The sequence below is a fragment of the Fistularia commersonii genome, chromosome 12 (genome assembly GCF_037954325.1).
Source record: "Fistularia commersonii isolate RoL2024-O1a breed Wild chromosome 12, RoL_Fcom_v1.0, whole genome shotgun sequence".
In the NCBI taxonomy this organism is placed as follows: Eukaryota; Metazoa; Chordata; class Actinopteri; order Syngnathiformes; family Fistulariidae; genus Fistularia; species Fistularia commersonii.
In genome coordinates, this window is record NC_141295.1 from 9,253,356 (window position 1) to 9,275,524 (window position 22,169).

Here is a 22,169-nt window from a genome sequence, read left to right on the forward strand (position 1 = left end):
GTTTTACTTATTATTACGCTTGCAATTGATTATACTGCAAAACTAGATTCTTTTATATTCCGTTATGTAGTCTAGATATCATTGATGCCATTTTTGTTTGTGCATGTTGATAAGTTAAATTTCAAGTTGAAAAACAAATTTTGATTTTCAATTTGACTGGCAGAATATGATTATTTTTTCACTCTTTGTTATCATTTACTCATACTTTTGTGCCAGTGTAACATTTATTCTCTAAATATAAGCGTTATAACATTTTAAGCACACTGTCCTGGATCAAAACTTTAACCTGATTCATCGAATAATCCCAAACATCAGCAGATGGACACAGACGGACAGACTGATGGCAGTTGCTGATGTGAAACTATCTTAAAACTCCAGATCCTGCTGTCATTTTAAATGTTAAACACGATTATTAAAAAAAGGCTGTTTTTTTATACAACCAAAGTATAACAGCTATACAGAAAATCCATTATATGTTAGTACTGACATCGGTTTCAGCAATTTTTTTTTATTAACAATGTAAAGCAGCTCTTCATGTAGTTGGCTTTGCAGTGTGAAATGTGTGAAATGTGAAATTGTCCTGCCTGATTCATATAAGGTGACATTCTTCTCACTCATCTCAGTGTTCACCTTAAGATCTCTGGTTTGGATGTAAACTGACCCCAGAACATGTGGCATGATGCTCTGTAACTCCAGGGTGTAGATTTGGCACTGAAGCCAAAAAAAAACCAACCCAAAACACATTTCACACATTCATAGATGTGTAAAGGTGTGGTGTAGTAATCTGACAGCTGTTTAACTGCCAAAAAAAATCAGAAAATATAATGTAAGCTGTGGTTGATGAAGACTTCTCTGAAAAGTAAGACATAATTTGAAAAGCTGGTCTGAAAAATTCCTGCCCAGGGTTTTGTGCCCGAATGCATTGGTTCTACTCCGGCTTGGGCTGCAGCTTGTTTTTCTGTGGTTCGAAGAAATTTTCAACTATGGCATCGACCAGGCCATCCAGTTCGCTCTTCAGGTGCGTCAGATCACTGTTAAGAGAGGAAAACTCAATGAGTTACTGAAGAAATTACATTAACATGACCGCGACTTGTTCTTTTTGGCTCGTCAGAAGCACGTCAGGTGATGGTGATCTACCTGTTACCGGGAGCGGCGCATAACTCGGTGTAGTATTTTATCTTTGGTTCGGTTCCACTGGTCCTCATGGTGGCCACGCCCCCGTTGGAGAAGGTGAAGGTGATCATCTGACTGGAACTGGACGTGGGAAGAATCTGAGTACAAGGACAGGGAGATGTATGGATGTAAAAATGTAACATTTGAATCCTGTTAAGGACAACATATTGCAAAATATTGTGTTTCATTACTTATTTTCATATTTTGGTTAATCTTGACATAATAACTAAAATACATCAGTATTTTTATTTTTTCAAAATTAAACAGGAAATTTAATATCAAGGTTTAGCTAGATTGCTCCAGTAGTTTTGATTATTGGGAGATTTAATTGGATGTTCAGTTTACTAATTCATTCATTCATTCATTCATCTACATTGCTTATCCTGCACTAAGATAGTTCAGCTGTCATCGGGCACGAGGCGGGGTTCGCCAGCTGATCCCAGGGCCACATATAGAGACATGCACACATTCACATGCCTGAGCAATTGAGTGTCTTGAATGAATCTAATGTAAGTTTTTGGACTGTGGGAGGAAACTGGAGAACCTAGACAAGAGGAAACCCACGCAGACATGGGGAAAACACGCAAACCCCACACTGAAAGGCCTCCCGTCAGAATCAAACTAGCAACCTTGAGGTGCAAGCGCTAACCACTGCATCCCTGTACCGCACTTGGGTCTTTTTCATTTACTACATAATTTAGTCAAAATGTTATTATAGCTTACGTCTCTGTTCACTATGACAAATTCTTCAATAACAACATGATGCAGATGGCCATTTATCAGTTTAAAAAGATTATAGATGTTTCCTATTGCAGCCTAGGATGTTTCTGTACCTCTCTATTTGCAATAAAGATTTCTTATATGCAGCTGATATCTAGAGCAGCAAATATAGTTCATGATGTGCATATAAAATGCATTAAAGACAATGTCTTGGTGCATCTGTTGATACATACAGCCTTCTTATTTGGCTGATTGCTGTCATAACCGGTGGTCAGGTCACGGACAGCAGAGATGGAGAAGCGGCCGCATTCCGTTGGGTATGAGTCCTTCTTGCCACTGTAGTTGCGCAAACGTTCAAAGAGGCTGCGGATCACCTCCTGGTCGTGGCAGATGAAGTACGAGTTCTTGCTGATGTGGTAGCCGTATCTGGGAATGTAGAGGGGAGGATATTACCGTCTACAACTGAAAAATTAACTTACTTCTTGAGGAGGGATGATACACGTCAGTTCTTAGGAGACCCTGAGATCCACGTCATGTAAACGCATCAGATTCAACACGAGCAAAGACAAGACTTTCAAAGGTTTATTTCAAAGTCTCATAAATGTGTAACACTGGACAGTACGCTTTCATTCCACATCCACAATTTATCAAAAAATCTACCATATTATAAATCTGTATTTCTTATCGATATAGAGAAGCAGGTTTCAATTGCACATGCATTAATTGTACAGCTTGATAATGAACCCTGCAAGTATCTGTTTGCGTTTTAGGACGAGCCGGGGTGAGTAGAAACTAGTAGCTACTGCTGCCTGCTAATGCTTAGAGTAGATTTAACAAGGGATGATTTTTTCATTTTTATGATTAAGTTTGCATTTTGTTACTGAATTCATATTCAGACAACAAAAACATGGTACAGACGACGAATCAATAAATAAGCTAATTTTTCGCCATTTTTCTTTTCTTTTTTTCATCATAGGCATTTTGTTCCAAGTAAGGGATTTCAGTTGCAAATATCGAATGTCATTAGCTATACAGGCAAACATCCATCTGCAGTCGCTTCATTGATGAAAGCAAAAACAATATTTTTTATCTTTTTAATAGTACAGCATTATTTCTGCACCTTACATTACTATGTAAGCGGAGCCAAACATATTTGCCGAAGTGTGTCTAAAGATGTTTGAAAGCTAAACTTATTGGATTACGAAATGGAGATATACTGTGTGTATGAGTGTGTGTCTATGTAAGTAAGAGTAAGAGTTGTGTCTGTGTTTGCAGATAAAAGTTGGTCTTACTCATCAAAGATGGACACGAGCTGCTGAGAAAGGCTTGTATTTTTGGTGTTCAGATAGGAAATCATTTCTCCTGCAATGGCTGCAGCGCTCACACCATCCTTGTCCAGTACAGAGGGACTACACATGTAGCCTGCAAACACAATGCACACACATGCACACACACGTGCGCAAAAACATCCCCCCCCCCGCAAACACATGCACTTATGGACTTAAGAACCAGCTTCAGTAATGACACAAGTACACCTTCGTCGGTTATTTTTATGGCCTGTTTCTTATGATCTGTTGCCCTCGTTTGACCATGGAAATATTAAATGATGATGGGTTATAAATGCATTATTAAGGCCATAAAGATGACTAGTTAAAAGTTCACAGTGGGGCCAAAACAAAAGAATGGATGCGGGATCCATTACAATGACTATTTGAGCAAACTATGTATAGTTTATTTCCGAAGAAAAATTAAACTGTTAGTGAGGATGAATCCCATTTCATTTCATTTCAGGGGAAGCTTCAGTATTGTATGCCAGTAAACATGTTTAACTTGGACTGAAATACCTCTCCATCGGATTCAATAAGTCATGTGCATGTCGAAATTGACTAATAAAAATATCTATAAGTAGTATGGTCAATCTAAGCCAAATTGCATTTCGATGAATACATTTCAACTCGTAAGATATTCCAAGCATGGGTAATAATTTAGCCAACTCTTTGAAAGGAATTTGACCCTGACCGTCAGCTGATCCCAGACAAATTTACATCACAGGAATACCTCAAGCCAGGTCAAAACAACTTAGCTCCTGACATGGAGCTAAGTTGGATCATGATGGATGCCATTAAAACCCTCATGATGCAATGCCAAAAAGAAATTTATCAGGACAGCTATATGTTGACCCTGTGAGTAGAGAACATCAGTGTATGTGTGAATGTGTGTGTGTGTGTGTGTGTGTGCATGTGTGTTTTCCTGTGTCTGCCAGTGTGTGTGCGTACCTATGGCCTCCTCAAAGGCAAACAGAACAGTCTTGCTCTGATCCAAAAGCTCTCTTGCTCTGTTCCCCATCCACTTGAATCCTGTCAGTGTTTCCTATCCAAAACAGAAATGGCAGACCTTTTTTTAAAAGAGGAAAAAGGCCAAATTATTTGACCTCTTATTGTGTACCTAACTTGCGGTCATGTAGTTAGGGAAACCTATGTGGTGAGACAGTCACTTTTTTAAAGTAGAGGACACCAGTATCCCCAGCAGTAGAAATGGATAAAATTGAAATGGATACAATTTAGGATTTGGATCTAGATCCAGGAATGTGCTACTGCAGCTCCTTGGGACCTATTCTCCTTTCCATGAATTTGCAGTATGTTCGATATGAATAATGTATGTGACAGGCACTGAGTGGCCTACTCTCTTCATTTTAGCTTCAAGGTGAAAAAATGACTGACATCCTGCAGAGATGCAAAACCAGCAAAGCTGCAAATCTTAGTTGTAATATTAGTTAAAAGCCTCATATTAGCAAGGATTAAACCCTTTCCAAATCGAATTTTAACGCGTTACTTGAGTCAATAATGACAACGTACAGAAAACATGTGGACTGAAAGAAGTATAAATCAATTCATTTAATCATTTTATCATCCTAAAGTGTGCTGACGACATTGCAGTGGTAGGAGGAATTATTGGGGGAGGCAAAAACAGCCAAGTTGACCTTCAATATGAACAGGACAATGAGATGATAGTGGATATGAGGATGGAGAAGAGATCTCATTGGCCACTGTTCATCCAGGAGCTTAAAGTAGAGAGGGTAAAAATACCTGGGCCTCCATATCAGTGAGGGCCTCACCTGGTCACTAAACACCATGCAGCCTGTTGAGAAGGCTCTACAGTGGCTGAATGTTCTGAGGAGGCTAAAGGAAGTGTGGCCTTTTCCCTAAGAGCCTAAGAGCTGCATTGCTGAGAGCATCTTAACCAGCCGCATCATAGCATGGTACTGCAGCGCCAATGCTTTAGATGCGACCGCCTGAGGCAAGTGGTGAAGACCGGGGTGAAGATCACCAGGAGTCAATCACCCTAAAATGCCCACAGCAGAGTCCCCGAGGAGAGCTGCCGCTACCCTCAAGGAACCACACCCACACCCACCCCACACTTGTTGCTGACGTTACACAACCATATTACACTATCCTGTATTCACTGCGGACAGCAAAGTAAGAATTTCATTGTACATGGAGACCAGTTTCCTACCTGTGCATATGACAATAAGTGCTTTGAATACTTGAATCCTTTTAATCCTCTATAAAATCTGGGCTCAGATGGTTAATTGTACCATCTGTCAGACTAGCCAGGAAATTAAAGAATTTCATTGTTTTTGTCTCTTCTGTACAATGTGGTTTTAATTCTTTACGGCTCACAATTTTCATCTTGCAGCGATAAACCTCAGCCCTGTCCCAGTTTGTGTTACCTCAAAGTGGAAGCCTTCCTTGAGTGCAATGGCTCGCAGAATCTTTGAAGAAACGGTGCTGGACAGCATGTAGAGGTTTTTCACGTCTGTGGCATCAGTGTTCTTCTGTTTCCAGCAGTAGAACATCCACCAGCCCAGCAAAGCTCCCAGCTCATTGCCACTAAACACTCGCCAACATCCACTGACCATCAAGAAAGAGAGAGAGCGGAAGGAAGAGCCAAAGAGTTTATGTCAAATTAAACAGTCATTTTTAAGATGGCTATTAGCCTCTTTGCAGGTACAATGGGGTTTGGTACTGGTATTCTTGACCTTATATATTAAATGTATGCAAAGACACACCTCTCCTGCTTCTCAGCAATGGCCAAACGATCAGCATCTGGATCGTTTGCCAAAACCACAGTGGCCCCCTCAACATCTGCCAGGGCAAAGGACAATGTCTGCAACACATACACCAACACGTTACATTGTTTGTATTAAATTCATTATGTCGGCACATTTGTTGCGTTTCTATTCAGAGTGTACCAGGACTCCTTCCCCCTCCTCAGGATTGGGATATTTGACGGTGGGAAATTCGGGATCTGGATCTTTCTGTTCCTCGACAGCATATGGAGGGTGAAGGCCAAAGGCCCTGAAGGCAGACTGGACGAATGTGTGGCCGACACCGTGCACAGATGTATGTACAATTTTTACATCTGAACTGCTGTTAATTTCCCTGCAATGGCAGAAATAAAGAAACACACATATCACACAATTGTTCTCTTTTTTTAAGTATATGCGTAACTGTATTAAAACCTACTAGTGCTAAGTTGCATGCACTGCTCAAAAGGTAGTTTCTCTATGTCGTACCGGTGATGACAGTGTTTTTGGATTGCCTTGAAGTATTCTGTGTGGATGTCCTTGTAGGGGTTTTTGAGCAGAGGGCTCTTCATGGCCTCCTCTGTGTTCCAGGATTTGGCCCAAGGCCCCAGATTTTCCTCGATGGCCATGGAGATGCCTTTGTCATGAGGGGGCACTATTTGGGCCCCGTTCTCCCAGTAGACCTGAAACACAGACGGAGACAGACCTACTGCCGTGGATTGAACTTCAACTGCCAAGAGGATTCACTGGAATGGCTGACAGGTCGATCTTAACTGAGGATGAAGCCATCGATTATTTTTGTACAGTCTATAATTATTCCCAAAGCAAATCAAGAACCTGGAGTTTGTCTTTATTGAAGAGAATTTGTAAATATACAAGGCAGAAACTTTGAGAAATGTCTTCAGGATGAAAGCCAGCTGGTATAATTTAGCATTATTGGCATATAGATGCTATTTTGATCCTTAATAAAATGCTCAGATACAGTTAGGCCCAGAAACATTTGGACAGTAACAGAATCTTCATGATTTGAGAACTGTATGACATCACGTTGGATTTGAAATGACACAACTACAATGAAATTGAAGTGCAGACTTTAAGGATTAATTCAAAGGGTTAAACAAAAATATATGATTAAACACATAGGAATTGTAGCTATTTTTATACAAACACTCTTCATTTCAGGGGGCTCAAAAGTATTTGGACAAATAAACATAACCCAAAGTAAAATGTTGCTTTTCAATCTTTTTTGAGAATCCTTTGCAGGCAATGACGGCTGAAGTCTGGAACTCATAGACGTCACCAAACAGGGGATTTCCTCCTTTGTGATGCTTTGCCAGGCCTTTACTGCAGCTGTCATTGGGTGTTGCTTATTGGTGGGTCTTTCTGGCTTAAGTTTTGTCTTGAGCAAGTGAAATGCATGCTCAATTGGGTTGAGATCTGGTTATTGATATTCCACTCCTCTGCTTTAAAAAACTCCTGGGTTGCTTTTGCAGTATGTTTAGGGACATTGTCCATCTGTACTGTGAAGAGCCGTCCAATCAACTTCGCTGCATTTGGCTAAATCTGAGCAGAAAGTATATCCCTATACACTTCAGAATTCACCCGGCTGCTTCTGTCTTTTGTCACATCATCAATAAACACAAGTGACCAATTGGCATTGGAAGTAATGCATGCCCATGCCATCACACTGTCTCCACCATGCTTTACAGAAGATGTGGTGTGCTTTGGATCATGAGCTGTTCCAATTCTTCTCCAAACTTTCTTCTTCCCATCATTCTGGTACAGGTTGATCTTAGTCTCATCTGTCCAAAGAATACTGTTCCAGACCTGGGCTGGCTTCTTCAGGTGTTTTTTTTTGGCGAAGTCAATCCTGGCCTTTCTATTTTTGAGGCTAATTAACTGTTTGCACCTTGTGGTGAATCCTTTGTATTTACTCTCAAAAAGTCTTCTCACCTACTTCCAGGAGAGTGTTCTCCGCTTGTGTGGATGTTGTGAAGGGGTTTTCCTTCACCATGGAAAGGATTCTGTGATCATCCACCCCTGTTGTCTTCCGTGGACATCCAGGCCTTTTTGAGTTCCAAAGCTCACCAGTGCACTCTTTTTTTGTCAGAATGTACCAAACTGTTGATTTGACAACTCCTAACATTTCTGCTACCTCTCTGATGGATTTCCTTTTTTATCAGCCTCAGGATGGTCTGTTTCAACATTGAGATCTCCTTTGACAGGATGTTGTGTGTGTACAGCAACAACTTCCAAATGCAAATGCCAAACCTGGAATCAGCTCCAGACCTTTTAACTGCGTATTGATGACATGATACAGAGGGAAGAGCCTATGCAGCCTTATTATTTTGCAGCCTTCTGAGTCAATTGTCCAATTACTTTTGGTCCCTTGAAAAAGAGGTGGCTTCATATCAAAGAGCTGTAATTCCTATACCTTTGCTCGAATGTGGATGTGAATGCTCTCAAATTACAGCTGAGAGTCTGTACTTTAAGCCCATATAGATTAAATAATTGTATCCTGAATATGTTTTTGTGAACAGCTAAATTAACAAAAATTTGTCACTGTCCACAACATTTCTGTGCCTAACTGTAACTGTTATTATGAGTTTGCAAGGGAAGTATTTTCCATTTGTTTTCCACCAAAGCAAAAATGTTCACCTGTTTCACAGGATGCACAGGAACCCTGTGAACTGTCTAAGGAAAACTGAATGATCACACATTTGACATATTTAAAATGTTAAGTAGTTACCTTATATCCATTGTCCTGTTTGGGGTTATGAGAAGCCGTCACCATAATACCAGCACACAGGCCCAGGTGGGAAACAGCAAAAGGCTACAAGAGAGAGATGCCAATCGTATTTGAAATAGACTGGAACAAAGGTACTGTCATATTTAAAAGAACTTTTGATTGTTTTTGACAGTGTTGTACAGACAAAAATTCCTATGGATCTGTCCATGTAATATATAAACAGTAAGTGAAATAGGCGACATGTAGTTGATAAGTGTGCTCTTTGAATGGAATTCGCCCTCTGGTTTCTGCCCTCGTACCTGAAATGGTGCCCTGCAATGACAGGACTTGGAATCTTGTCATAGATCAATTATGAAAAAAGTTTCAGTTTTTTGTGTGTTCACCAAAGCATTTACAGGAAACAGCAGATGTCTGGGTTATTACCACAAAGGGAGTTGGAGTGATGTCTGAGAAGAGGTGGACAGGCACTCCTCTGCTGATAAAAACAGCTGCAGCCAGCTGAGCGAAGCCCTTGCTGCTGCCCCCGCTGGGAGGATGTGCTCTTGCATCGTATCCGATCACTACCCCTCGTTCCTTCAGGTCGCCAAAGCTCTTTTCCAAGTAGCAGCAGAAACCCTGTTAGTTAGGTAAGAATATAAAGTTTGATGACAAATGCTAAATTTCAGGACATTGCTGATCTTAACACAGAAATATGCTCATTACCAAAACTTCTCGGATAAAATCACAGTGTGTGTTTTTCAATGTGTGTGACAAATAATCTATGAGATAACCTAGGCAGTTGGAAATGCGCGTTATGACCGATTGCATAACAGCTCGCTCTTTTTTAAAAAAAACATTACTTGTTATTGCTCATCTTAAAAAGGGCCTCTGAGGAATAAAACTATAAATAAGGGTCTGCAAGTTAAACTATAACATCCATTGTTTTCTGTTCCTGTTTTTGTCCTTACAAAGTGCCCAATTTGCCAATACTGTCAATATTTTTAATATAAGGTTCTTGCGATAGGTACCAAGAAAAGTCTATTTCAGATTCAAGGCATTTGATTGCACCTCATTTTAGAACTGGTATTTCCGCCTCAGCGTGAGTAGATCCAACCCCAATAAAGGGCCATATTTACATACGGAAATCGGCTGCTGGAAAGTATTCCCAATTGTGAAAAGACCTTTTGTTGTTCTGAATTAGAGGAATGGCTGCAGGAAAGTGACCGGTTAACAAGCTGTCCTAGTTTTGGCCTCAGTAGTGGAAATAGAATCTACATCGTTGAATACTGAATTTGGACAAAAGGGCTGCGCTGGAGCACTGGATTTGAATATCAAAAAACGTTTATGGAAATACCGCTAAGTATAACACAATATTTTTAGCACAACTTCTGTAAACTCATAGATAAATCAATTACAGTAGTTATTCTCTCTAGTATCTGGGTTATTAAAATATTCTCTTAAGTACTGACATTCCTCGTTCAAAGTAAGTGCTGCCAAAATATAGTATGTATAAAAAAAAAACAACATAATTTAAAACTAAACTCAGCCAGCCTACCAACATCATGTGCAGCTTAAGGTTGCTTTGGCAGCCTCACAATATATTTCACTAGGGACACTATAACTTATCACATTATCAGAAAATCCCATCTATACACGTTAGAGCTCTTTGTGTTTTGGAAAATAGTTGTTTGATAAAATATAGTTAAACTGCAACCATTGGCAGTTACAGGCCAGAGAACATAGTATTCCTTAACATTAAAAAGCAGTGTGGCCAGGCATCTTGATGACCAGACAAGCCCTTGGACTAAAATAATCAGAAATTGAAATATATAGGATTTTCTCTGATTAAGCAAGAGTTAAAAGTAGTATTTTGTATAAATGAAATACTTGGATTCGGATATGTCCAACTCCTGATTCGGTTTGATTCACTTGATGAATATATCACAGAAAACTAAAGTTAAATGTTTTGTTTTTTTGCTCTTGACAAGTGAAGCAAGTTCTTTGCTTTCTTAACATATGTACATCTTTTTTGTTGTTGTCTGTATTACAGGACAAAACACTACGTCAGGTTCTATGCCATAATTAATGCAGCCCAGCAAAGGTCAGCGGTAAAATAGATATCATTTAACTCTGTTTTTTTTTTTTACCGATTGCCAAAGTATCTGTTTAAAAAAAACCATCAAAAATTATCAAAACAATTGCTTTTGTTAAATTACATGTAAGTTTTGGCAATTATTTTAATAAACCTTTAATCTTTTTTTCTCCTGAATGCAGACGAATGAACCATAGTCATTTATAAGTCGGTTGGACATAACTGACCAAACACTGTCACGTTTTGTGATCACAAATCAATTGATTTCATACTACGGAATGCTTTTCAGTAATAGTGCATTTGGTCATCCTTTTTGACTTACTGTGTCACGGTGCACTGGTTAAGTCTTATATAACAGCTTTCCAGAAATACTTTGACAGTGACTAATAACCAAAAGAAAATGAAATGCTCATTTCATTTGCCTCCATGCAGCAAACTAAGAAAGCTTTGCTTTGCTTCTCCAAAATTGCCATGAGGTCTTTCAACACATAACATTGATAACATGCAAGTGACAAAAGGCTGGGAAACAAGATGGTGGCATGTTAACTATTCAGCCGGTTATAATCGGTTTGAGCCTCTCTGCTGCTTCACACAACACCAATGAAGTGCAACCTTTGCATCCAGGTTACTTGATGTGTTTGCGGTAATCTTATCGATTTACACACCTGTGTGGTCTGGATGATAGTGAGGTCATTCATGCAGGATGTGCCGGGGCCCATGGCTGCCCTCAGACCAGCTGTACCAAACTCCATCCTGGAGGAGAAACATTTCTTCAGAGCATCCACAGCGCCGTCCTTCACCAGCTTCTGCACCATGGACACTGTCTTTGGGTTCTGAGAGAGGCGAAAAATAAATAAATGTACATGTGCACATTATAAAATACGAAAACATAAATCCTACTTAAACAGCATAGTTGAGAAGAAAATCATAATGTCCTTACAGAAAAACATCCACATGTAAGTTAGAGAAAACGCATCATAAAACACTATAGTTATTGCAGTTATAGCAACAAATGCTCACGTTCATTACTACTCAATTGTTGGAGAAAAAAATGAGGGGGCGCGAGGGAGTTAGGAGCTGGTCTTAAGACTAATAAAGAATAATAAATCCGGACACGTCTTCCATTGTGACCTGATAACTGACATCCCATGTCTATTTAGTGTCATGAATGACTCCCTTTATGCCAGTCAGGTGGTTCAACGCATGTTAATGTCATTTGAGTGTGTGTACGTTTTAAGAAGATTTCCTATTTCAAATACCGACTGATTAGTATCTACATTTTCCAGTTGATGTCAAACAGCATGAACAATAATCTTACACAGAGATGTCACGTTAAGTTGCAACAGTTTACTGGCAGTTACAGCCATCATAAATATAACATAAAGAGTAACGGCAACTATTTCATGTCTTGCTAAAAGAGCTGTCTCAACTAACTTTCACTGTCCATGCAATTCGTGCCATGCAATTCTTGAGTAAGGGGAAGTTGGATTTTGGTCTCTTGTTCAAAAGCCACTCTCTTTCGCTTTCTCTCTAAATGATTTAAAAAGATCCTGATGTTTGTCTGACAATAAAAACTTACAATATCTTGTGGTCTGGGCCTTCACTCACTCCACTCACTTAGATAAGGTGACAGAAACTGCCACCAGATGAGCTCCAAAAAAAACGGCAAAGGGGAAACAACATGGCTAAGTGGTGATAAAGTACTTTTCCGTGCTCGACTGCTTCCCTTCAACCACATGTAATAGATCACGGATTTTAAAAAAAAAACTTATCTTCAATAAGTGTTGAATTGAATTCTTGTTCGTGTACGCCTGCGTACATGGCTCCGCTAATCAACCTGCTAAGTATGACCACTGGAAATGAAAAGTTGCATTTTTTCATATTAAACAATGCGCAATTTCATTTTTTTATGTCACACATTTAATAATGTGTTTTAATAAACGCAATATTTAATAAGAGAGACGAGTGGGTCACGTCATACAGTCATTTGTGACTTTTTTTCCGAAAACACAAAAAAATGTGTGATATTGTAATGGCGTTTTAAATAACCGTAATAACAGTGCACTGACATTCCCTCGCAGTCCTAACACGGTAGAGCTGGAGGAAGAAGCTAGGCGGGTAGTTGTCATCCCACCTTATCATCTCGAAGCCACAGCCTGATAGCCTGGTCCAACTCGGCGTCACCGGTCGTGGACGAACCGTCGTCCATGTCAGGTCTCCGTGCGGGTTCGGGAGCTGCTGCGTGGAAAGTCCGGGATGAAACGCGGTTGACGCTGGGTGGGAATGAGTGGACATTTCCCTGCTCACGGACAAGGCGGGGCCTTGTGACGTATCGCGAGGTTGAGTCACGAGATGCGTTCAAGTGTCCCCACAAAATGTGGGAATAATGAGTGGTTATTCCGAGGATGACCGAGGTTTTTCGCCTTCCTTTTTTTTTTTAAATTAATTAAACGTTAACAGTTTAAATCACAGTTCAACAGTCCATAGATCGTAGATATTTAACAAATAGGGGATATTTAACAAATCTCAGATAGTGTTTCCACTTTGTGACAGCAAAGTGGAAACCCTTTATCACAGCGACAATGATGTGGTAGCCATCCATGGAGATGCATTTAAGGACTTCATGTCTTCATGTTCCTCAGTGCCCAGTGCTTAAAAACTTGTCTAGTAATTTCTGCTTTCTTGAAAAATGAAGTAAAATATAAAACGCACACACAATATATATATATATTTATATATATATATGTATGTATGTATGTATGTATGTATGTCTGTCTGTATGTATGTCTGTATGCATGCATGCATTTATGTATGTATGTATGTATATACGTATGTATATATATATATATATATATATATATATATACGCACACACCCTCACACACACACACAAATTCATACATTCTTTTCCTTTTGACTGCTCCCTTCAGGGGTCGCCACAGCAAATCAACCTCTTCCATCCAATCTAATTCACTGTATTCTCTTTTATCACACCGATTAATTTCATGTTTATATACAAACACTGTATTTCATCCCCTTAGCGCTGGTTTATTCTAATCCTGTCGCTGCTAGGCAACCAAAGGGAATCAAATCAGGTGTATTTTAATGTTTTATTTTCTTTAGTTACAGCCGTTTCTTCCAGTTTGCTCATTTAATTTCACCGATAGGGTTCAACCGTGTTCGGTACATATAACAGTTTTGCAGTTCTTGAGCAGTGATTATTTTGACACATCTGAGAGGCATATTTTTTTTTAAACATATGATATGAGGCTGATGTTTCCATAATTGTGGAGCATACATTGAATATCATCCATGACAAATAAAAAAAATTAAAAAAAAACGCCTACTGATCCAAATTTATTTTAATGATCCCGCAACAAAAATGAGAGAGCTGTCAATGCAATTTGGTGTGTGATCATTAAATTTTGAATTCAAATTTAGAATTGTTCTGTAAAACTAGACAACTAGATAACCCATGTGACTCTTCATCCAAACAAAATAACTAAAAGAACTGAGGAGTAGATTCACATTGGACACCAGAGTATTCTGTGCTCATAATTGACATTAGATTTCATCTTATTTTCTATTTGCAATATAAATACCACGTGTAGCTTTACTCTACATCTTTACTCTAAAACTTGATACTCTTTAGCCATGTGTTTTTTTTACAAATCACACCAAAAGGAAAAAAAAAAGTAAGATGCGTATCAAGTGTGTGAATGTCTTTTACAATACAATCATATATTTAAACAAAATATAAATTAGTACCAAACTAAGTATTTTCGGGGGAAAAAAATACATCACTTCACTTTGGTTCCAATGTTCAACAGCAGCAACAAGTTCAGAGGCGTTCAGAGTGGAGGCATTGTTAACAGCACTCCAAAATGAGCAGAGGTGGTCTCATGATGTAACCATCAAAATGTCCGGTGATTAATAATATGAACGGATCGACTGAAAATGAGGATTACATAACATGGTGAACTTATGTTATCTACTGTTCATTACAGAGATGAAGAGGTAACGCTTACATCTCAAGGAATTGAAATAATACGCAACGATGCAAACCATCAATACACACTGATGCAAAGACGGCGTGAAACACGATGTGTCCTTTGAGCAGCAATGGTAACATCAAGTCTTCTGCAGGGAGCACTGAGATGGAAACAATGTTCGGCACATCATTATGTAAGGTGATTTCTCCGAAATTGCTATCTTTTTCTTTTTCGTTGTTTTATGATAAACAAGTTTTCATCGGCCGGGTACATCTCAGCATCAAGTTTTTTGCCTGGGATCCTACGGCAGGGTCTTATCCTCCTCCTTTTCTCTCCTATCTCACTCTTCGTTTCCTTGTTTCCCGCTGATTTGGCCCAGCAGGGCCCATCTGGTCTGCCATCTTGGTGTTCCTCGGAGGAAAGGTGCTTCAATTTCTTTCTCCTCCTCCTCTTGGTCTTCTTGTCAGCGCTGCCTTCTCTGCTCCCCCCTCGGGGAAAATCATCCGCTTCATCCAGAATGAGTTTTGGAGGGGGGGGCTGCTCACGCGAGGCTGGCACCGGCCTCTTGGGTTTCCATTGTTGCGCTGCAGTCAAGTTTCCCTGTTTCTTGTACTTATTTAGATGGGGTTTCACAGCCCTGGAGTCATTGTCTTCGCTGAAAAAGATATGACTGGGGCTGGATTTGTAGTTGTTGCGGTGCGTATGTTGGTTAGTTCTATCATGGCTTACTTTTTGCCTTTTCCTCGGTGGCCCTGGAGTGAGAGGGGTCTGCAAGGTGCTTGAGAAAAGGCCATTTTTCTTGAGATCTAGAATTTAAAAAAAAAAAAGGAAAATAAAGAGGTTTGTGAAGATACATTTTTATCTTTGAAAACCATTACAATATGTACCTGAGAGATGGGACTTCCGGGTCACGGTAGAGATTAACAAGCTTGAGTCGAACAGCGATAATTACACGTATGATTTCCAAGAGGGTGTATTTATATGAGATGTAAAACAGGGTCAACACAAGGAGTAACAAAGAGTATGGCTACAACAGGAAACATTGACGAACGGACACCGCAAAGTGATGCTAGCCGAAGTGGCTCCCCAACATGCAACATCAAGATGAGGCTAGCCTACGTAGCATATTGAGCAAACTGCAAGGCTACAGAAAAGACAGCAATTTGCAGAGGTGAAGCAAGAGCTACACAGGACAAATAACAGACTAGAGGAAGCTGAGACCCGAATTGATGAAGCAGAAACGGTGATGCAGGCAATGACAACACTCGTGCAGCAGCTCTCGCAGCGCCAGGCTACTATGGAGGCTGAACTGGTAGATCAAGAATGACACAGAGATATCTACAAGCCTGTCCTTATCTGAATCTACGGTATACCCGAGGACTCGGAGGGTGGCAACATCTACGCCTTTCTGGAGAACCCATAAAAGAGTCATTGGATTTTCCACCAGTCGGAGCTTAAAATTGGGAGAGCATACAGGGCTACAGTGCCTAAACATACGGATTCAAGGGCAAAGCCCTGGCCCATCGTGGCCAAGTTTGTGATCCGTAAAGCCTGCCAGAAAAGAGGAGTTTTCCTGCTTCTAGGCAGACCACGACTACCTATCTGAGGTCCTTCAGAAGATGTATGGAATTAACTGATGCAAAGAAAATACTGACGGAAAAGAAAATCAAGTTCCGAGACCTTCTATACAGCAAGATTACTGGTCTTCTACAACGACGGCACCTGTCTGTACCAGAGGACAGAGACGGAGCTCCTTTCAACATGGCAAGTGATTGGGCGCTGTCGTAATGGGATCCTGAAAGCGGCTGATGGAATATCGCAGGAGAAAAAAAAGCCTCCCAGATGTTTACAAAGAGAAGCTACAGGAGTTCAAACGGAATCCCCACCAAGAGTGAGAGATGAGCGACCACCTTAATGTGTAAGGAATACAGATGTATCTCAGCTGGACTATATCTTGTTTTATTATACTTACAAACTAGGATGCACAATCTTAATTTCATTTGAGATTTGAAGACTAATTTCTTAGGTTGATATTATTTTCCATTTTGTCTGAGGCCTTATAGAGTTCACCCTGATTCAACATTGAGTTGAAAGACTCCTATGGAGCTTTAAAGCAAAGTAAAAATGGTTACGACACACAAATCCATGACTGTGAGAACTAGGCAGCCATTTCCAAGGGCGCTTCTCATTGCAAAGAGTTGGATATCCCTTGATGGGGCTTCTGACACCTCATGCAGAACAAGAGTCTACATTGGATACAAGAGGCTATAAGAAATTGGAAGACAGTCGGTCAAGAATCTTATTGTTGTTTCTTTTGTGTTGTGTTCATCTCTAAAAGTTTGTGAGATTTAATGCGATGTATGCTTCAAAAACTAGCCACTTTGTAGGGAAAACTCATGCACACACATCACATGTCATATTCCTGTTACGATTATCTCTTTTTCTGTATGGTCGGTGTCGGAGCTTGGTCAGCATTGCCGGTTGTAAGTCGGAACCGTTTCCGGAGAGAGTTGGACTCCACCAGGGCTGTCCTTTGTCACCGATTCTGTTTGTAACTTTTAAGGACAGAATTTCTAGGAGCAGCCAGGGCATCGAGGGGATCCGGTTTGGTGGCCGCAGGATGGAGTCTCTGCTTTTAGCAAATTATGTGGTTCTGTTGGTTTCATCAGGCCATGATCTCCAGCTCTCACTAGAACTGTTCGCAGACAAGTGTGAAGCGGCCGGGATGAGGATCGGCACCTCCAAATCCAAGACAATGCTGTTCAACCGGAAACGTGTGGAATACCCACACCGGGTCGGGGAAGAGGTCCTGCCCCAAGTGGAGGAATTCAAGTATCTCGGGGTCTTGTTGACGATTGAGGGATGATGGAGCGGGAGATCGACAGGTGGATCAGTGCGGCATCTGCAGTGATGCAGATTCTGTTCCGGTCTGTCGTGGTTAAGAGGGAGCTGAGCCAAAAGCTCTCAATTTACCGGTCGATCTATGTTCCCACCCTCACCTCTGGTCACGAGCTGCGGGTAGTGACCGAAAGAACGAGATTGCAGATACAAGCGGCCAAAGTGAGTTTCCTCCACAGGGTGGCCGGACTCTCCCTTAGAGATAGGGTGAGAAGTTCAGTCATCCGGGAGGAGCTCGGAGTAGAGCCACTGCTCCTCCGCTTAGAGAGGATTCAGATGAGGCGGTGCGGGCATTTGGTCAGGATGCCTGGACACCTCCCGGGGAAAGGTATCCCAGGCATGTCCATCTGGGAGGAGACCACAGGGAAGACCCAGGACACGCTGGAGAGACAATATCTCCAGACTGGCCTGGGAACGCACTGGGTTATCTCAGAGGAGCTGGACCATGTGGCGGGGGGAGAGGGAGGTCTGAGCCTCAGTGCTCCGGCTGCTGCCCCCGGGACCCGACTCTGGATAAGTAGGGGAAGATGGATGGATGGATGGATGGATTATCGTTTTTTTTTATAGGTACAAAAACAAAAATACTTTGTGCGCCACTGGTAATTCAAAGCAATTGAAACTATGTAATGCAATGTCATGTCCCGGTTCACCTGTTTGCTGTGCAATGTAATCCACACTGATGATAACAAAGGAAAAAAAAAAAGAATTTAAAAATGAATATGTAATTGAGAAAATGGAAAAAGCAAGGATAAGCAATCCATGTCCAGTGATGCAACATGTCCAAAACAAAAATGATAAATTATGCATACCCACAATGCTTCGGGAGTGTTGACCATATGCTCTTGAAGAGGATTTAAATCATTAGCAAAGTATAATTACTGCTAACTTGAGGTAATAAAGACACTGCCATCTGTTTGTGTTTTATTTCGAGAGCTAATTCCCCAAATTCAACAATTTGAACAAAAAGGATGAGTCGGTTTAAATGTAATTGTGTGGTTTGGTCCAAGCCAGCTGACATTAGACTCTTGCTGATTAATTGAATAAGTATTCATGCACCAATATCAAAAAATGTCATTGTTTTTCAGTAGATACTGAATAATGTCCTGTTAGAAACTGGCTATTTGACAAGACAATTGCAAGACTGTGAATAGAGTTGGGTGATCTATATATTACACTTTATCAAACTGCATTGTCTTAATAAATTGCTTTGAGGTTACATTTAAAAATAAGAAATGATGAACAAAAATCTGATTAAATTTTTAGTTTCTAGTTTTGCTTTTTAAAACTTGAGAAAAAACAAGTCAAAAAAAGTAAAATAAAACTTTCTGGTTTTATTTTACTCGTCCAACACTTTAACTGAACTATTTTGCATGATTAGAACTTTGACTTCTGTAGTTGAAGTCCACTTTTCACACAATGTTCATGGACTTTCACGTAACAACCAGTTATGTGACAACCAGTGCCTGATCATGCCCAAAAAAGACACTGAGAAAAACCATGGCTGCAAGATTATAAAACAACCAATATTTCCGACCTACCCTTAACCTTCAGCTTTAACCTGTGCTGTCGTCGCCTGATGTCCACAACAGTGTCATAGTAGTTAATGAATGGCGTGCTGGCATAAGTTCCATTGAACATCCTCTGCCTTGTACATGACTGGAAGAAACAAACAATATAATCAAAATAATCATTAAAACATGCTTTAAATCAACAAGTGGCATCACATTAACAATATGCAATCAGAGACATTCTAAACACAGTAAGACTGAGGTTAAGGACAGCTCATGTTCGAATAGACTTGGACTTTTAGTAGATCATACATTTAAAACTCCGCTATTGGAATAAGCTGCAATAACATGGACCTTTTCCCCATCCCAAATAGCATAAAATTTGAAAATGTAGAGTGTGATATTATAATGAAAGGTGATATTTTAAGCAGTTAATTCAGCATAATTGGGGGTTGCATGATAATGAATAACAAATGTAAAAATGAACTAAAAATAACCACAGTTGATACTCTTTACAAGGTATCATGGTAGATTTCCATGTGACATGAAAGAGGCAAGAGTAGAATAATGTCTTGAAATTCAAACACCAATAAATAATCATATAATATACAGCCATTTCATATATAATAAATAAGTACTACTATCTGGTTGATACAATGTTGTACGTTGGAAGGGGAGCAAGTTAGAATGCGGACCTAAGAAGCCCATTCAGCACCAAAATAAAATCAGAAATAAAGTTATGTTAATATATAATTACATTATTTGCCTATTTTCCTTTCCCCAAGTTAAAAAAGGAATATGACATATAATAGGAATATGAAATATATAGTGAAATATTGAAATGTGCGCCAGTTGTGACTTTTAAATCATAAAAAATATTGCATTACCAGGAGCTATTATCACCAGTTGTTATTTGACCACTGGCCTTTACACATCCCATTAAATTAAAATAAAAACATTACACCAGCTTTAATCATGTGGCCCTGTGTTAAACCAATCATATCAAGTTGTGCTAATATATGGAAAAAAAATCTTGGTGGTTGTGCATTCCTTTAAATTTTGCTTTTCAATATTGTCCGCACCTATGCATTATCAATACTCTGTATGATCACCTCACAGGATATGTTCTTACTGGATAAGTTTTGATTTTCCTCCCAAGCTGAACTTAAGATAGGAGTCCAAATGTAGGATTTTAAATTGTGCTTTTGTTAGGGACACCAAAAGGGATTGAATGAATTAAAACTGCTTCCACCTTTAATGGTGAAACCCAATTGCACATGGTGAGATCATACCAACGGCAGCAGAAGTACCTGACTGGGATGCGAAACCAGGAGTTCCGCACTGTGAGGGGAAATTCAAAATGCGGATATCCCTGAAATTTTGATAGTAGAAAAAAACAAACGAAAAAAAAACATACATGGCCAAAGTGTCCTTTCCTGGAACAGTTGTAGCAGAAGGCTGGGTTTCGACCGTTATCCTCCTCTTGCTGCTTCACAGGAGGGCCGGTGTTCGTCTGAGCATGCGGGGGGGCAAAAATTAAAAGATTGTTACGAGACAACGGCGGCGTTAAAATTCACAATCTGTCTGCGACCCTATAAGCCTGCTGAACAGAATAAAACGCTGCGGTTTAATCTTTCACTTCTCTCAAATCATTCCCATGCTCTCTATTGATACCAGCTGCTGTGCATTGTCTGGTGAATATGGGCGCCGATATAAACCAGTGATTACTAGGGCTTTAGTTAGAGGCCTGTAATGACCCTGTATGATAAGTAACAGTGTGTGTGTATGTGTGTGTGTGTGTGAGTGTGTATGTGTGTTTTCTTGTACGTGTGTAAGAGAATGGGACACGGGGTCCCGTCCCCTATGGGCCAGTGTTCTAAAAGCCTTCCATGCTTCAGTGCCCACAGCAAATATACACTGATAATGACTGAGAGAGGAGACACAAGCGCAGTGCATTTACTGCTAATGTCACACACACACACACACACACACACACACACACACACACACACACACACACACACACACACACACACACACACACACACACACCTTCACTTCCATCTAAGCCCCCCCCTCCCCTATTCCCCCTGATTCAGAGATTACAAATGATTTGAGCCTAACGTCATTTCTTAAACATAGCTTAGCTAGCCTTCTTTTTTCTCCTCAGCTCCCCTCATCCTGCCTTCCTCTCACCTCCAAACACACCCCTCTATCCCTGCCCACACTTCCCCTCTCTTTTCCGCTTGAGTAGTTTTGTGGCAGAAAGGATGAATGCTATTAGAGCGTCGCGTCATTATCAGGTAAGACCGGCCGGCCCATCTCCATCACAAAGGCCAGAAAATCACAGACTTCTTGCAACCGTGCACGCACACACACACACACACACACACACACACACACACACACACACACACACACACACACACACACACACACACACACACACACACACACGTGCGCACGCTAAGGAGATCACAGTTCCTGTCACAAGCCCCTGACCTCCACTCTTCCTGCCGTTCTCTCCATTCATTTTTCATGTAAATTAGCTTTAGGTCTACCTCTCTGACCTTGGGCTCGTGTTATCTCATCCTGCTTGGATCTGGCGCACAGATTGGATGAATGAACGTACACGGAGAGGGGGGGGACAACACACCTGTGATTCCCGATTGAAGTCGAGAGAGTGCGTTTGCCTGAGAGGCTGTGTGTTATAAGGAAAATTAATTAATTCCGTCCCCATCTCAGTGATCCTAACAGGGATATATAAATATAAATAGCAAACAGAGCAAGGGGGGCTGAGGGGTTCGATCACGACTCTCTTGTGTTGACTCGTATCGTTGAAGGTAGTACTGTGGAGCTCGGCTGTGTACTGCAAGTCCAAGTTGACCGTTTTATAGGTAGCAGCCCTCACTTGGATGGAAATTGTTTCGGACAAGAAAATCAAACCGATGCAGCATGCATTTATGGTGGA

At 40.5% G+C, this 22,169-nt stretch overlaps 2 protein-coding genes across 4 annotated transcripts in view; both read right to left on the reverse strand.

Annotated features, from left to right (window-relative positions):
- Positions 1-488: 488 nt before the first annotated feature.
- On the reverse strand, positions 489-13,110 carry pgm2 (phosphoglucomutase 2). The gene is made up of 13 exons (XM_086156888.1): positions 12,935-13,110; positions 11,466-11,633; positions 9,153-9,344; positions 8,730-8,813; positions 6,470-6,663; positions 6,146-6,335; positions 5,963-6,060; positions 5,624-5,804; positions 4,170-4,263; positions 3,186-3,315; positions 2,127-2,319; positions 1,138-1,271; positions 489-1,031 (listed from the first exon to the last, which is right to left on the reverse strand). Exons 1-13 carry the CDS (start codon positions 13,007-13,009, stop codon positions 929-931), a joined length of 1,836 nt encoding a protein of 611 aa, XP_086013014.1. The 5' UTR covers positions 13,010-13,110; the 3' UTR covers positions 489-928.
- Positions 13,111-13,896: 786 nt separating this feature from the next.
- The window catches only part of zcchc7 (zinc finger, CCHC domain containing 7), a 55,659-nt gene continuing 47,386 nt past the window's right edge, over positions 13,897-22,169 (reverse strand). For all 3 annotated transcript variants that reach the window (XM_086156889.1, XM_086156891.1, XM_086156890.1), the window contains exons 8-10: positions 20,616-20,711; positions 19,229-19,346; positions 13,897-15,598 (exon numbers count right to left, since the gene is read on the reverse strand). In XM_086156889.1, coding sequence (XP_086013015.1) covers positions 15,009-15,598; positions 19,229-19,346; positions 20,616-20,711 — 804 coding nt within the window. In that variant the 3' untranslated portion in view covers positions 13,897-15,008. The remainder of the gene's footprint in view (positions 15,599-19,228; positions 19,347-20,615; positions 20,712-22,169) is intronic.

Excerpts from the sequence above, each read along its gene's own strand:
- pgm2 (XM_086156888.1), bottom strand. The coding sequence starts at position 13,009 with ATGGACGACGGTTCGTCCACGACCGGTGACGCCGAGTTGGACCAGGCT. Across the intron at positions 11,634-12,934 it reads TGTGGCTTCGAGATGATAAG|AACCCAAAGACAGTGTCCAT; the intron begins GTGGGATGACAA and ends CGCCTCTCTCAG. Across the intron at positions 9,345-11,465 it reads CTATCATCCAGACCACACAG|GGTTTCTGCTGCTACTTGGA; the intron begins GTGTGTAAATCG and ends CCTAACTAACAG.